Below are 16,072 nucleotides of genomic sequence, written 5' to 3' on the forward strand. Positions count from 1 at the left end.
GTATGGAGCAGAGGGATCATGTAGGACGGTGGTACGGTCGGCTATGTACTCGCTCACCATCTTTTTACAGTGCTCCCTCCGACTCAGTCTTGACTGGGGAGTGGTGACACAGTCTTGCTGGAGAGCCATAAAACTGGCAAAGGCCTTGGAGAGTGTTCCCCTGCCTGCGCTGGACATGCTGCCTGATCCCAGCGCGTCCCCTGCTAGTTGGCCCTCTGAACTGCGTCTTCTACCGCTAGCGCTGTCAGATGGGAACTTTAGCATCACTTTTTCCACCAGGGCCCTGTGGTATTGCATCACTCTCGTACCTCTTTCCTCTTCAGGAATGAGAGAGGAAAGGTTCTACTTATAGCATGGGTCGAGAAGGGTGTACACCCAGTAATCCGTGTTGGCAAGAATGCGTCTAACGCGTGGGTCACGGGAAAGGCAGCCTAACATGAAGTCAGCCATGTGTGCCACAGTCCCAGTACGCAACACATCGCTGTCCTCACTAGGAGTATGCTCCTCCTCCTCTTGAGCCTATACACGCTGAACAGATGGCAGGCAAGCAGCATGGGTACCATCTGCAGTGTGGCCAGCAGTCTCTTCCCTCTCCTCCTCGAAAACGCGCTGAGATATAGACTTAAGGGTGGTTTGGCTATCAAGCGACAAACTGTCATCCCCCGTCGCCTCTTCTTACCGCAAAGTGTCGGCCTTTATGCTTAGCAGTGAAGTTCTCAGCAGGCAAAGCAGCGGGATGGTAACCCTAATAATGGCCGCATCGCCGCTCACCATTTGGGTAGACTCCTCAAAGTTTCCAAGGACCTGGCAGCAGATGTCGGCCATCCATGCCCACTCCTCAGTAAAGAACTGCGGAGGCTGACTACCACTCCGCCGCCCATGTTGCAGCTGGTATTCCGCAATTGCTCTACGCTGCTCGTACAGCCTGGCCAACATGTGCAGCGTAAAATTCCAGTGCGTGGGCATATCGCACAGCAGTCGGTGATCTGGCAGCTGAAACCAACATTGTAGTGTCCTGAGGGTGGCAGCATCCATGATGGACTTGCGGAAATGTGCGCACACGCAGCGCACCTTGCTGAGCAGGTCAGACAAGTGGGGGTAGTTTTTCAGAAACCGCTGAACCACCAGATTGAAGACGTGGGCCAGGCATGGCATGTGTGTGAGGCTGCCAAGCTGCAGAGCTGCCACCAGGTTACGGCCATTGTCACACATGACCATGCCCGGTTGGAGGCCCAGCGGCGAAAGCCAGAGGTCGGTCTGCTCTGTCAGACCCTGTAACAGCTCGGGGGCCGTGTGCCTCTTGTCACCTAAGCTGATTTAGTTTCAGCACAGCTTGTTGACGCCTGCCCACCACTGTGCTGCTGCACCGCGCGCTACCGACTGCTTGCGACGTGCTCACACTTCGTAATTTAGAGGTGGAGGTGGCGGAGGAGGAGGTGGCATAATACGCCGCAGATACCAGCACCGAGGTAGGACCCGCTATTCTTGGTGTGGGTAGCACATGAGCTGTCCCAGGCTCTGACTCGGTCCCAGCCTCCACCAAGTTCACCCAATGTGCCGCCACGGAAATATAGTGGCCCTGCCCGCCAGTACTTGTTCATGTGTCTGTTGTTAAGTGGACCTTCCCAGTAACTGCGTTGTTGAGGGCATGGGTAATGTTGCGGGAGACAAGCTGGTGTAGGGCGGAGACGGCACACCGGGAAAAATAGTGGCGACTGGGGACCAAGTAGCGTGGGGCCGCCGCCACCATCATGTTTTTGAAAGTCGCTGTTTCCACAAGCCTAAGGCACTGCACAAATGGGACGGTATAGGTGCAATAATCTGCAGTGTCCCAGGAGATATTAGAGTACTGTTTAGCGATGAGAGTGAGCCGTCTGGCTAAGGCACTGCACACATAGGGCGGTATAGCTGCAATGATCTGCATTGTGCCCAGGAAATATTAGAGTACTGTTTAGTGTTGAGCCCTCTGCCTAATGCACTGCACACACAGAACAGTATAGCTGTAATGGCCTGCACAGGCCTAGATGCTTTAAAAAAAAAGTGGTGCACTACTGATCCCAGCCAGCCACAACAGTAATGCACACTATGAAGAGTAGCCCTAAGAAGGACCGTTGGGGTTCTTGAAGAGAGGATCCTACTCTTACACTTTCCCTATATTAGCAGCAGCACTTTCCCTAACCTCTGCCAGCATGCATCTTTGGCGAGCCACAGGCGGGACCACTTTAAATACTCGGTCACTCGGTCAGGAATCCCACAGAAGTCAAAAGGAGAATGACTTATGGCTTTCTTCATTCGGGTTTTATGTTCTTTCTGGGCTGAGACAGCAGAATCATTCTTGGATCAAATTTGCAAGCCAGCCGAACATTGTAGGTTGAATGTCCTAACCAACATAGAAGTCCCCCTAAAGATGTAATCTGGTATTGCTAAGTAATGCTGTTCTAATCAGATGCTGTGGAATTTGGGAATTGGTTCCTAACGCTAATGCAGTTTTAAATGAGTCCATCATGACAGCACCCTTAACCCCTTGAGTGGCACGCCCAGAAATTTTCCGGGACGAGCTTCACTACCCATAGTGATATAGCCCGGAAGATTTCCGGGCTATGTTTCACTATGGGACCTGCAGAGCACAATGCCATAAGCTGTGGCATTGTGCTCTGCCTGCACAGTCCCACAAAGAGCAGTGCAGGAATTGAAAAAAAGAAGCGGGAAGATATTACCGATCTGCCGGCAACTTCCGGCTTCTTTTTTTAAACTCCTGCACTGCTTTGTTTACAGGTTGCCACGGAGATCATCGGCTTGTCAGTAGTCTCTGCGGCAGGGAGAGCTGGTGCTTGGCTGTCAGAGGATAGCCAGGCACCAGCTCTTACAGCAGAGATCATAGAAAACCTCCGATCTCTGCTGTTTAACCCTTTACATGCCGCAGCATGTAAAGGCATGTCACCATCGGACCCCCGCAATGTGATCAGGGGGTCCTTATGGGTGTCTGTTGCACCCGGAGGTTTGAGTATAGCCTCTGGGTCTGCCAGCTGGTTATGATGCTCAGACTCTGTGTGAGTGTCATAGCCTCTCTAATACTCTATTAGAATAATAATAAAAAAAAGTATTATGCAAGTCCCCTAAAGGGACAAAAATGTAAAAAAAAGTTAAAGAAAAATTATAAAAAAATGAAAATAAAAACGCTAAAACCCCACCTTTCTCCTTTTATTTTGTAAAAAAAAATAAAAACAAAATTACACATGTGGTATCCCTGGTTTCGTAATAACCCAGAGAAGGAAGTTAGTACATTATTTAACCCCTTAATTTCACTGCTCAGAGAATGCAGTGAAAAATAAAAATAAAAAACATGCCAGAATTACAGATTTTGTTAATCTTGCCACTAGAAAAAATGGGATAAAAAGTAAAGATGAGCGAGTATACACGCTAAAGGCAATTGCTCGAGACTTAAGGTTCGGGTGCTGGCGGCGGGCAGGGAGCTGCGGGGGAGAGCAGGGGGGAACGGAGGGGAGATCTCTCTCTCCCTCTCTCCCCCCCGCTCCCTCCTGCTGCCAGCCGCTACTCACCGCTCCCCCGCGCCGGCACCTGAACCTTCAGTCTCTCTAATAAAAAGTGATCAAAATTTTACATTTTCCTAAAAATTAGATAAATGAAGACTAGAGTTCATCCCACTAAAAACAAAGCCTTCTGGGGCTCTGGCAATGGAAAAATTAAATTAATACGGCTCTTTGAATGTTGCGACACAAAAGCAAACCTTTAAGAAAAAAAAAAGTTTTAAATGTACAAAAATAGCAAAACATAAAAAAACTGTATAAACTTAGTATCGCCGGAATCGTGCTGACTCAGAGAATAATGTTATCACATTATTTATTCTGCACACTGAACGCCGTAAAAATGAAATCCAAAAACCAAATGGCAGAATTTTTTTTTCCCCCAATCTCCGTACAAATTTTTTTACAAAAGTTATGCAATACATTATCTATACCCAAAAATGATGCCATTAAAAAATCCAACTTGTCCCGCAAAAAACAAGCCCTCACTTGGCTGTGTCAATGGAAAAATGAAAACGTTATGGCTCTTGGACTGGAAAATTAATTGAAATTCAATTATTGGCCCGTTTAAAAAACCTGCCCTGGTGGGTTTGACAAGGTGGTAAGAAACCCGCCACTGAAGGGGTTAATTGACCCCCTCCATCCCAATTGTACTGTGTTATGCACATGAAAAATTATTTTGTGTGAGTGGCTGTCTCATCGGTGTCCCTCACAGGTGCAATTAGCTTCCTCATTTGGTAGTCTGCTACCTGCATGGTGAGAGGATGCAGCTATATGCACTCCTTAGTCAGTAAGTATATAGCCGTTTTCTGTGACTGTTTTTATATTTCCCCTTCTGTGATGAAAAATAATGCTGTATGCATTAGTTCTTCAATAATTAATTCCATGTATATCTGGAGTAGTTGAAAACACTGGAGGGAGGGGGGCATTTTGAACTCTGTTTTCCTGTTCCTAAGGAGGTCAAAGGACATCCTATAGTCATGCAGTCATGATGCACTTGTGGAAACCAAATTGTTGGTAGAAATTAATTCCCAATTTTTTACATTTATTTCAGGAAAGAGACCTTTTAAAGACATTCAGAATTCCAGTGGACACATTTATTACATACATGATGACATTAGAAGACCATTATCATTCAGATGTGGCGTACCATAACAACATCCATGCTGCAGATGTTGCACAGTCCACCCATGTCTTGCTATCCACTCCTGCTCTAGAGGTAACAACTCATCTCTAAGGCCTCGTTTACATGAACGCTGTTTTAGCACATCACAGGCATAACATGTAGAAGTGTTCACATTAAGGAATTTTAGACACCCTAAATCCTCGCACCAATAAGACAGGACATGCGTGGCTACAATTTAAGGTCTGTGCTGCGTGAAAAGATAGGACTTGTCCTATCTTTGGTGCGCGATGTTTAGGAGTTTCCATTGACTCCTATGGGAGCAAGAGTCTATAATATAGCAACATAACATAATATGCTAGGCCTCAGTCACACGGTTGCGCATCCGCAAATCGCGTGACCGGGGCCGACGATTCGCTGAAAAATCTGCACCTAGCAGCGTTTTCAGCGAAAGGGCCGAGCGCTGCCCGCTATCCTCTGCCACAGCTGTGGCAGAGGAGAATGATGTTCGCCCATTGAATTCAATGGAGCCGGCAATACAGCCAGCTCCATTGAAAGCAATGGGCTGCCGGCAAGCGCTGTATGAATTTTCAGGGAGGGGCTTAAAATATTAGCCCTTCCCTGAAAAGCATCCTGAAAATGTGTAAAAGTAAATAAAAAAAAAAGTATACTCACCTTTTTTGCTGCAGCTGGAGTTCAGCCGCGTCCGGCCGGCAGTTCTCCTGAACTGCTCTCTGTAGTATTCAGCAGGCGGGGATTTTAAATCCCCGCCTGCTGAATAGGCTGCTTCTGATTGGTCACAGCCCTTAGCCAATTAGAGGCAGCTCTCACTCACCCATTCATGAATTCATGACTGGGTGAGTGAGTGCTGCCTCTGATTGGCTGAGCGCAGGGACCAATCAGAAGCAGCTCTCAGCTATTGAATGACAGCTGAGAGCTGCCTCTGATTGGTATAGTTATTTGATCTCCCCTTAGCTGTCTTTTTTCCAGGGTGAATAATCCCACTTCTGGGTATTCCAGTCCTCCCATTCCGTTTATTAATTTAGTTGCCCTTCTTTGAACCCCCTCAAGCACTGCAACATCTTTCCTGAGCACCGGTGTCCAGAAAGCTACGCAGTATTCCATGTGAGGCCTGACAAATGCCTTATATAGTGGAAGAATAATGTTCTCGTCCCTCACCCCTATACCTATTTTAATGCACCCCCAGACTTTATTTGCTTTTGCAGCAGCCGACTGGCATTGGTTGCTCCAGTTAAATCTACAGTCCACTAGTACCTCCAGGTCTTTTCCATATTACTTTTCCCTAGCAGTACCCCATTTAGTGTATATTGGTGTATATTGGTGACATCCTGCTCCTGCTCATGTACATAACCTTACATTTATCAATATGGAACTTCATTTGCCATTTTTCTATCCAAGCCCCCAGTTTATCTAGGTCCTTTTGTAGCCGCATGTTGTCCTCCATTGTATTAATTGTCTTGTATAACTTTGTATCATCTGCAAATATTGATATTTTACTGTGTAGTCCCTCTATCAGCTCATTGATAAATATGTTGAACAGAATGGGGCCTAATACTGAACCCTGTGACACCCCAATAGCAACGATGGCCCAATCAGAGTATGAACCATTTATTACTAGCCTCTGCTTTCTATCTCCGAGCCATTTCCCTACCCAGATACAGAGAAAACTCCTGTGCAGGAAAAGAAGATTTCTGCTGACCGCGGGAATTCCCCGCTGCTTTTAAATGTCCCACTGTAAACTCCTGTTAGTCCCCGTAGAGATAATGTGCCTCTGGGTAGCATGTTTTAAATGTTCTGCTCTAAGCAGTGGAGTATTCCTCCAACCCTCACTGCTGGGCAAGTCCTCAGCAGTGGGGGTCAGTAGGGAACTCCCTCCACCTTTCTCCCCAAGGGATTTCCCTATAGCGAGGAGAGAGGGGGTGGGGTTACAGGGTTTCCCCGAGAGCACAGGAGAAGGGGGTGGAGCTTGAGAGATCCACCCTCTAGCCCCACCCCCTTTGAATTTGCTAGGGGGAATCTCTGTGAGAAGCCATATAATGCCGCCCCCACTCTCTAGCCCTGCCCACTCTCTCTGCGCTATGGGGATAGCAGGGAGAGACAGAGCAGGGTTATTGGTTAATCCCCCATAGCAGGGAGAGAGAGAGCGGGGCCATGGTGGATTAACCTATAGCAGAGAGAGCGGGGCCATCGGGGATTAACCCATAGCAATGAGAGACAGAGCGGGACTATAGGGGTTTAGCCCATAGCAGGAAGAGACAGAGCGGGACTATGGGTTAATCCCCCACAGCCCCACTCTCTTTCCCTGCGATAGGGAAATCCCAAAGCACTGCGAGGCTTCTTCTCTCTCTCCTCCTGGAGCACCTGCCCATTTATGCGATTTTTAGTTCAGTCTAGGCGTGATGTTTTTTGCACACATATACTGCGCTAAAACAGTGCTCGTGTGCACGAGGCCTTAATGTGTTTACTACCTATGAGAGTAGTATTAGGCTGCCTGTCCACGGGTGAGTTGTCATTGCGTTATCCGCGGCGATAACGCAGTGAACGCTTTCCATGGGAGAACTATGGAAAGTGCAGCTCGATGTCCACGAGCGAAAAATCATAGCGATTCTCCACTTGCGGGATTCAAATAGTGGCATGCTGCGATTTTCCACAGTGAGCCTGTCAGTTCACCTTCCTGCTCCTCACAGCGGAATATTGCTAGTAATATTCTGCCTCAGCCAGGGAGAGGACTTAAAGCATGCTCTGCATGTTTTAATTTGGAAAATTTTCTAATTACTTTTAACGTCTTTAGTATCTAAACTGAATATTGTGTGTCAAGCATACTTTCTACTTAAAAGGTATTATAGAAATGTTAAAACAACAGAAAAGTTTAAGTGTTTATAAGTGTTTTCAGAAAACTCTTCCTCTGATTATTTTTTTTCGGGGGGGGGGGGGGGGTTGTTTGTTCTATTATTTATTGGTGCAATAGCTAAAGCTAACCTGAAAGTTTATTAGAGCTTTATCATAGGAGAATATGAGAAGAGTATAAAAAGTTACTTTTTAACAGCGATGGCCAATAAACAACAATTTTCAGATATCCACTGTGGGGTTCCAACCTCTGGGATCTCCACCGATCACAAAAACAGGGGCCAAGCCCTCTTTGTGAATGGAGCGATGGTCACGCAAGTACACTACATTTTCTGTCTATATGACTAACACTGCTTTCATAGCTGCGCAAAATAAAATGAAACTGAGAATCTGATTGGTTTGCAGCACTGACACTTTTTGCTTGTACAACTTTTATGCGTAAGACACAATGGGGCAGATTTATGAAACTGTCTAAAAGAAAAAAAACTACCTTTTCTGCCCATAACAACCAAAAACACAGCTCAACTTTCATTTCTTAAAGTGCTCTTGGTAAGTGAAAGCTAAGCTGTGACTGGTTGCTATGAGCACCAAAGATAGTTTTTCTTTTAGACTGTTTCATAAGAATGGCACAATGAGTGTTGTGTATACAGTACAGGAAGTGGTATGGTAATAAATAATAATAATCTTTATTTGTATAGCGGCAACTTATTCTGCAGAGCTAAGGTCCTCAACGATCAGCTAATGGACAGGATCATTGGATGCTATGTATGTAACAGACAGAGAAATCGTGTATGCTTTCATACATCTATGATTCTGGTGTAAAGTTAAAAGACTTGGTATAATAATAATCTTTATATATTGCCAACATATTTTACAGCACTGTATAAACCAGAGGGTACATGTGCAGACAAAATCTGTCTGGACCTAGAAATATCAAGTACAGATGCATGCTTGTACAGAACAAAGCTAACAACATCTACACAGACTATACAAACCATCAAAATATACCTAAAAATTATATAATTTTAGTATACACTGAACAATCACTGCATTAGGATTGGTGTCTGACATCTTTTGATCAGTAACATGGTACGACAGGAGAATCACCTCACTATCTGCTCTCAGGCAACATTTGGCAGTCATGGGTAAATGTGGTGACTTTCACCATGGGCAGATTGTTGGTGCCTTAAGGTGTGCTGCTAACATTTTTGGTATTTCTGAAACAGTTGCACATTTGTTAGCAGGTTCTGAACCACATTATCAGGAGTGTGTCAGGACTGGTTGAACCATGGCCAGACATCTAACAGAGGATCACACAGCGGCAGGCCATGTTTGGTTGTTCCTAGAAGCGAGCATCATGTGGCACGTCTGACATCTCAACAATAATGTGCTGCAGTGTACTAAATGAGCCAGTAGAACAACAGTGGGGAACTTAGACAAATTTCCACAATGACCATGCAGTATAACTTAAATCAACAGGGTTTCAATAGCTGTAGACCAAGTCTGCCCTTTATGGCCCTGTGTCATTGTCAACAAAGCCCAGGAAAGGCTTCCGTGGACATTTGGCACATGGCAGAAGGTCATCTGAAGTGATGGGTCCAGTTTCCTGCTGGTACATATGAATGGTCAGGTTTGCATCTGGAACAAATGGCATAAAGCTTTATCTCATGGGTGCACCGTTTGGTTCAGTGGTGGCAGTGTCATGGATTGGTGAGCATTTTCCTGGCATGGCCTAGGACCATTAGCCATCTCCACCATCCTTGAATGGCGATCACTACAGAGACCTGTTAGCTGATCATCTGTACCCATATCTTCAGGAAGTTTTCCCCAACCACAGTCAAGGCAAAAGCCCTCACTGACTGACTGACTCGCCACTAATTCTAGAACTTCCCAATGTTTTTGAAGAAGAAAAGGAAAGTGGTGGTTGTGGGAGGTTCCCTATTGAAAGGAACAGAGGCCGCTGTCTGCAGACCTGACACCTCACGAGAGGTGTGCTGTCTTTCAGGTGCACATATCAAAGATGTGTCTGATAGGTTGTCAAGACTCGTCAGTCCTACAGAACACCACCTATTCCTACTAATACATGTAAGGACAAATTACACTGCAAAAAAAGACCTTGCAACTATCTGCAGAGACTTTGAAGACCTTGGAAAGAAGGTGAAGGAACTAGGAGCACGGGTGGTCTTCTCATCCATCCTCCCAGTGGATGGCCATGGAATAAGAAGATGGAATGGGATTCTAGAGGAGATCTGGTTACGTCAGTGGTGCCGTCAGCAAAGATTTGGATTTCTAGACCATGGAGCTAATTACCTATATGATGGACTGCTTGCAAAAACAGGTACCGTATATACTGGCGTATAAGACGACTTTTGAACCCCGAAAAATCTGCTCTGAAGTCGGGGGTCGTCTTATACGCTGGTAATACAAAAAAAAGAAAGTGTCAAAAAAAAAAATCATTACTCACCTCCCCCGGCGTTCTGCGGCGCTGCTGCAGGCTGTCGCTCCCTCCTGGTCTCCGGCAGAGTGTTTCTTTCTGGATGCAGGGCTTGAAATCCCTGCCTCCAGAAAGCTAATACTGTGATTAGCTAACACACGCCATCAGCCAATCACAGCCATTCAATGACATCATTGAATGGCTGTGATTGGCTGAAGGCACGTGTGTTTTCTGGAGGCGGGGATTTCAAGCCCTGTGTCCAGAAAGCAATGCTCTGCCAAGGACCAGGAGGGAGCGACAGCCTGCAGCAGCGCCGCAGAACGCCGGGGAGGTGAGTAATGATTTTTTTTTTTTTTGCTCTGCTGTATTCCCGGCGTATAAGGTGAAAGTTGGGGGGTCGTCTTATACGCCCCGTCGCCTTATACGCCGGTATATACGGTAAGCATAGACATTTTGGTGGGCACCTTGCTTTACGCATTAGGAGAGCTTTAAACTAGAACAATATGGGAAGGGAAGTAAAAGGCCAGGTAAAAATATACAGCTAATTAATAAATTTCAGAACTTTCCTATTAGAAGTGAAAAGAAAGAACAAAGACGAAACATTCTGTTGGAAAGTAGAGGAGCAAGAGACACCGATCACACACTAAAATGTTTCTACTCAAATGCACAGAACATGGGAAACAAACATGGAGAATTGGAGCTCCTAACTCAGGAAGAGAAATATGATGTCATAGACATCACGGAAACTTGGTGGAAAGAGTTATATATAGTATAGTAAATCACCAACAGCACCACTCTTCTCCACATTAGTGGCAGAAACTTTGAGTTGCAAGAGCCGCTGGGAACCTGAGCATATTCCCCAAGTGAAGTCCAGAGATAAAAAAAAAAAAGTGGCAGCAAACGGGTTTGTAGAAAATATCCTTTATTCTCCCATGACAGCAAAACACACAGCTAGAATGAAAGTAAGGGAAAAAGGGGATACCCTACATAATCAAAAAAATCCATTAACAAGATGTCATAAATCAAGCCCTTTACCCCTATATGTATAAAAATAAAAAAAATGGGATATGCATAATTATTCTTTACTGGATGTGAGCAAAGATTAGGGAACAATAATTCAACAGTCTTTTCAACTTTGGACAGCAGGCTGGGATCAGCAGTGGTGCAGCAACCATCTACTGTATAAAAAAAATGGAGACACAAAAATATATAAGTACAGTATAAGATACCAGATGCAAGTACCATATAAAAAGTGCATATCCCTATACAGATAATGGATAGAAGATAGAATTTTATTCAGATATGTGGCATATATAAATATTATAGGTTAAGGCCCTTGGGCGCCATGCTGTCAAGTTCAAATATCAACTTAATCTCTCTTTTCTTGAGTAATGTGAGGTGGTCTCCTCCCCTCAATAATCGTGGTACATGGTCTATCACGCGATATTTCATTTGGCTGACAGTGTGTTTTTTTTCTGCAAAGTGTCGAGATACTGGTAGTTCTAGGTTCTTAGTCCTAATGGTGCTTTTATGTTTTAATATTTTAGTTCTTATTTCGGTAGAGGTCTCTCCCACATAGGCCAAGCCACATCGCTATTCGATATATTATGGGTGCCATATTAGATAATAATAATGTGCAGGCCTGGAGAGCCTTTCAAAGACCACACGTCTTACATCATGTGTCCCAAAAGAGTCTGTCTTTATTAACGCGCGTAAAAGTTTTAAATGTTTCAACACAGGAAGTTAAGTAATTTAGGATACAGTTACGTTATTTGGTGAGCTGATAGGTCATTCTCAGAGGGAGGTATTTGTGAGGTAGCTTGTGAGGTCATCCATCTGGGAGGAACGTCCGCGAGCACGCTCAGTTCATTCTTGAATTTGGCCTCATGAGAAAAACATCCTGTTTCTCCTCTCTTCTTGTCCAAGACAGACATTCCTAGATAGGTTTTGGCCAGTTAGAACCGGTTTGACCAGTTTATGAACACAGAGCACTGCTCCTCCAATTCTTGTGGAGGTGGAGGGGGTGATGTTCCCTTCCCCCAGAGGTTCAGACCGGAAACACAACATAGCATCTTCAAAGTTGACAAAAATGAAGAAAATACATATAGGACATCTCCCACAATGACAAAAGTAGACGTACAAGAATAACGTTCTTTCAACTAATATTTATTGCCTCGTGTTGGATGCCAAAAAGTGTTCCCTTTAATGAGGTTACTGCAGCAAGAACAAGAGAGGCAACGAAAATTACCCATTTTTAGTGGTCTAAGCGTACCTTGAACTGGTCCCTTGTTTTCAAAAATAGAGAATGGACCAATTTATCCCCTATATTAGGGCCTCTCCTGTATGCCATTATAGGGGCCTGTTGTGCCTCCAGAACATTTGGGCATCCTTCAGAGATCAGGGGCTATTGTTTTTTTTATCATGGCTGCAACTTTATGGCTATGTTGGCCATATGTAGACATAAATGGCAGTCTCTCTAACTCTTTTTGTTTTTTAGGCCTTAATAGGGTCTCGCATATAAGTTGACTGACCTTAGTCTTGGCATTCCTCAATAAAGCCCCTAGCCCCTAGCTAAAACTTTGTTACACATTTCTTGTAGCCTAAGATCCAAGTTGCCATCGTGTGTAATCTGCCTCACCCGGAGTAACTGACTCCGTGGGAGGGAATTTTTGATTGAAATTGGATGAGAGCTGTCATACAGTAATAGACTGTTCTGGTCTGTACTTTTAACAAGCAGGTCTGTCACAAGTTTGGAACCTACTTTTGTGACCAAAACGTCTAGGAACTGCAACTCTAACCTGGAAAATACCAGAGTGAACTGCAGTTCCGGATATATTCCATTCAAAGTGGAATGGAAAGTACGTAGTTCATCCTCAGATCCCTCCCACAACACAAAGACATCGTCAATGTAGCGCCACCACACTTTGATGTTGTTCCAAAATTGGGAGGAATAAATATATTCCTCTTCAAATCTTCTCATATAGGTATTAGCATAAGTGGGCGCTACATTCGAGCCCATGGCAGTGCCCTGTCGCTGTCGGTAGTACACCCCTCCGTACAAAAAAATGTTCAAGAGGATGGTACCCCAAGAGAGACAGGGCAAAACCATCACAGGCCGAAGGCAGATTGGAGCCTTCCACATAATAAGTCATGGCTGCAGGTCTCTTATCGTGGCTAATTGAAGTGTAGAGAGCTGTGACATCAAATAAGGCCAATATGGTGTTATCAGTGACCTGAATAGTAGAAAGTTTACCCAAAAATTCCCTAATATAGGAACCAGCATTTTCAGCAAAGGGTCTAAACACTTTATCCAAGAATTTCACAATATTAGAGAACAGGGATCCACTCCAGGGAAACTTGGTGGAATGATACACATGATTGGAATACAAGGCTTGAAGTATACAACCTATTTATAAGAAACAGACCTAAAAAAGGGGAGGAGGTATTGCGTTGCATGTTAGGAAAACATTCATCTCCACAGAGATTCAAGCTTCAGAGCATGGTAGTTCTGTAGAAGCTGTTTGGGTAAGAATACAAGGAGAGAACAACAGAAGGGAAACTATTGTAGGCATTTATTATAGGCCACCTGGACAAGCAGAATATATTGATGAACGCTTTCTACATCAGATGGCCAAGCTCTGAAAAAAGCATCACCTAGAGATTATGGGAGATTTTAACTATCCAGACATTTGTTGGGAATCTCTCTCAGGTAAAAGTAATGGATCCAACAAATTCTTATCAGATCTTGCTGACAACTTTATCTTCCAAAAGGTAGAAGAGAAAACAAGGGAATCTTCTATCTTGGACCTAATTGTTACCAAAAGGGAGGAAATGGTTGAGGAAGTAAGAGTGGCTGGGACCTTAGGAGGCAGTGATCATGCTCTTTTTGAATTTTGGATAAAAGGGGGAGGAAGACCTGAGAAAACTCAGACCTCAAAGTTGGATTTCAGAAAGGCAGATTTCAATGAACTCAGAAAGAGGGTAGGAAGAATCCAATGGCTGGATATTCTTAAGGATAGAAATGTCCAAGAAGGTTGGGAAATATTGCGAAATGAGATTCTCAAAGCACAATCATTAACAATCCTTAAAAGAAGGAAGAATGGAAAGCATTTAAAGAAGTTTGGATGGATGAACACAGAACTTGCACACATGTTAAAAATGAAGAAAAATATGTTTATCAAATGGAAAGAGGGGGAAATCTCTAAAGAAGAATATAATGCAGTTTGCAGAAACTGTAGGGCAAGTGTCAGAAAATCTAAAGCTAATAATGAATTGAGGCTTGCAACAGAGGCCAAAAGCAATAAAAAAGGATTTTGGGGGTATGTCAAAAGCAAAAAAAAAATTCAAAGCTGCTATTGGATGCTTACAAGAAAATAGTGAATTGGTTAAGAATGATGTTGAGAACACCGAACTTTTATATCTGTTTTCTCTCAGAAAGTAGATGGAGCATCAACTGATCTTCCCTGTGCTATTGGGAAAATAAAAGAATGCAGGCTATCTATAAGCAGAGAGATGGTGAGGGAACACTTAGCTAACTTAAATGAATTCAAGTCTCAAGGTCCAGATGAATTACATCCTAGGGTATTAAAGGAAGCAGCAGACTTAATTGCTGAACCACTCGCCATAATCTTTGAAATCTCCTGGGAAAAATACTGGGAAGGATCTTTGAACAAATTATTAAACAGCATGTATACAAGTACTTGGATAAAATGGAGTAATTAACCAGAGCCAGCATGGGTTGGTAACAAACAAATCATGCCAGACGAATCTAATTTCCTTCTATGACATTATCACCGACGGATGATCAGGAAAATGCTGTAGATATAGTATAGCTTGACTTTAGTAAAGCATTTGACAAAGTATCTCATGCTATACTTATTGAAAAAAAATGACCAAATATGGGATTGGCAAGGCAACTGTTAGGTGGATTCAAAACTGGCTGCGTGATCGTACTCAAAGAGTGGTCATAAATGGTTGCGTATCCAAGTGGAAGAATGTATCAATTAGGGTACCACAAAGCTCTGTATTAGGCCCAGTGTTGTTCAACATTTTTATAAATGATCTGGAGGAGGGAATTGATGGGAAACTGATCAAATTTGCCAATGACACAAAGTTAGGAGGGATAGCTAACACTAGGGAAGAGAGAGAGAGTATTCAAAAAGATCTAGAAAAGCTTGAACAGTGGGCGGCGACTAATAGGATGGTATTTAACAAGGAAAATGCAAAGTCCTACATCTGGGCAAGAAAAATGAAGAAAGCACATACAGAATGGGAGGAATTGGGCTAATCAGCACATGTGAAAAAGACTTGGGTATACTAATAGATCATAGACTGAACATGAGTGAACGATGTGATGCATACAATTCTGGCATGTATTAAGAGAAGCATAGACTCTAGATCACGTGAGGTAATTATCCCCCTCTACTCTTTCTTAGTCAGACCTCATCTGGAATACTGTGTCCAGTTCTGGACACCCCACTTTAATAAAGGCATAGACAAACTGGAGCAAGTTCAGAGAAGAGTTACCAAGATGGTGAGCGGTCTGCAAATCATGTCCGATGAGGAACGGTTAAAGGATCTGGGAATGTTTAGCTCGCAAAAAAGATGGCTGAGAGGAGACTTCAAATGTGCAAATATCTGAAGGGTTGTCACAGTGCATTGGGATCAGCCCTATTCTCGTTTGCACAAGGAAAGACTAGAAGCAATGGGATGAAACTGAAAGGGAGGAGACACAAATTACATATTTGAAAAAACTTTCTGACAGTGCGGGTAATCAATGAGTGAAACAGATTACCATGGGATGTGGTGAGTTCTCCTTCAATGGAAGTGTTCAAACAAAGGCTGGACAAATATCTGTCTGGGAGGATTTAGTAAATCCTGCACTGAGCAGGGGGTTGGACCCGATAACCCTGGAGGTCCCTTCCAACTCTACCATTCTATGATATATACCATTGTGCTATATTTATGAATATCTCTTGCTATTTTTATCTGTGTTTTATATTTTTGTATAGTAAAAAAGATTAATTTTTCAAAACATGTTTTGGTGGTATATGTATGTATTTGTAGTCTGTATATGTGTTATGTACAGTATTAAAGTAATAA

General features: G+C 43.7%; 1 protein-coding gene across 2 annotated transcripts in view; it reads left to right on the forward strand.

The window, feature by feature from the left end:
• LOC136573061 (3',5'-cyclic-AMP phosphodiesterase 4C-like) overlaps positions 1 to 16,072 on the forward strand; it is a 240,365-nt gene that overhangs the window by 176,063 nt on the left and 48,230 nt on the right. For both annotated transcript variants that reach the window (XM_066574204.1, XM_066574205.1), the window contains exon 10: positions 4,600 to 4,764. In XM_066574204.1, coding sequence (XP_066430301.1) covers positions 4,600 to 4,764 — 165 coding nt within the window. The remainder of the gene's footprint in view (positions 1 to 4,599; positions 4,765 to 16,072) is intronic.

The sequence above is a fragment of the Eleutherodactylus coqui genome, chromosome 7 (assembly GCF_035609145.1).
Source record: "Eleutherodactylus coqui strain aEleCoq1 chromosome 7, aEleCoq1.hap1, whole genome shotgun sequence".
NCBI classification, from domain to species: domain Eukaryota; kingdom Metazoa; phylum Chordata; class Amphibia; order Anura; family Eleutherodactylidae; genus Eleutherodactylus; species Eleutherodactylus coqui.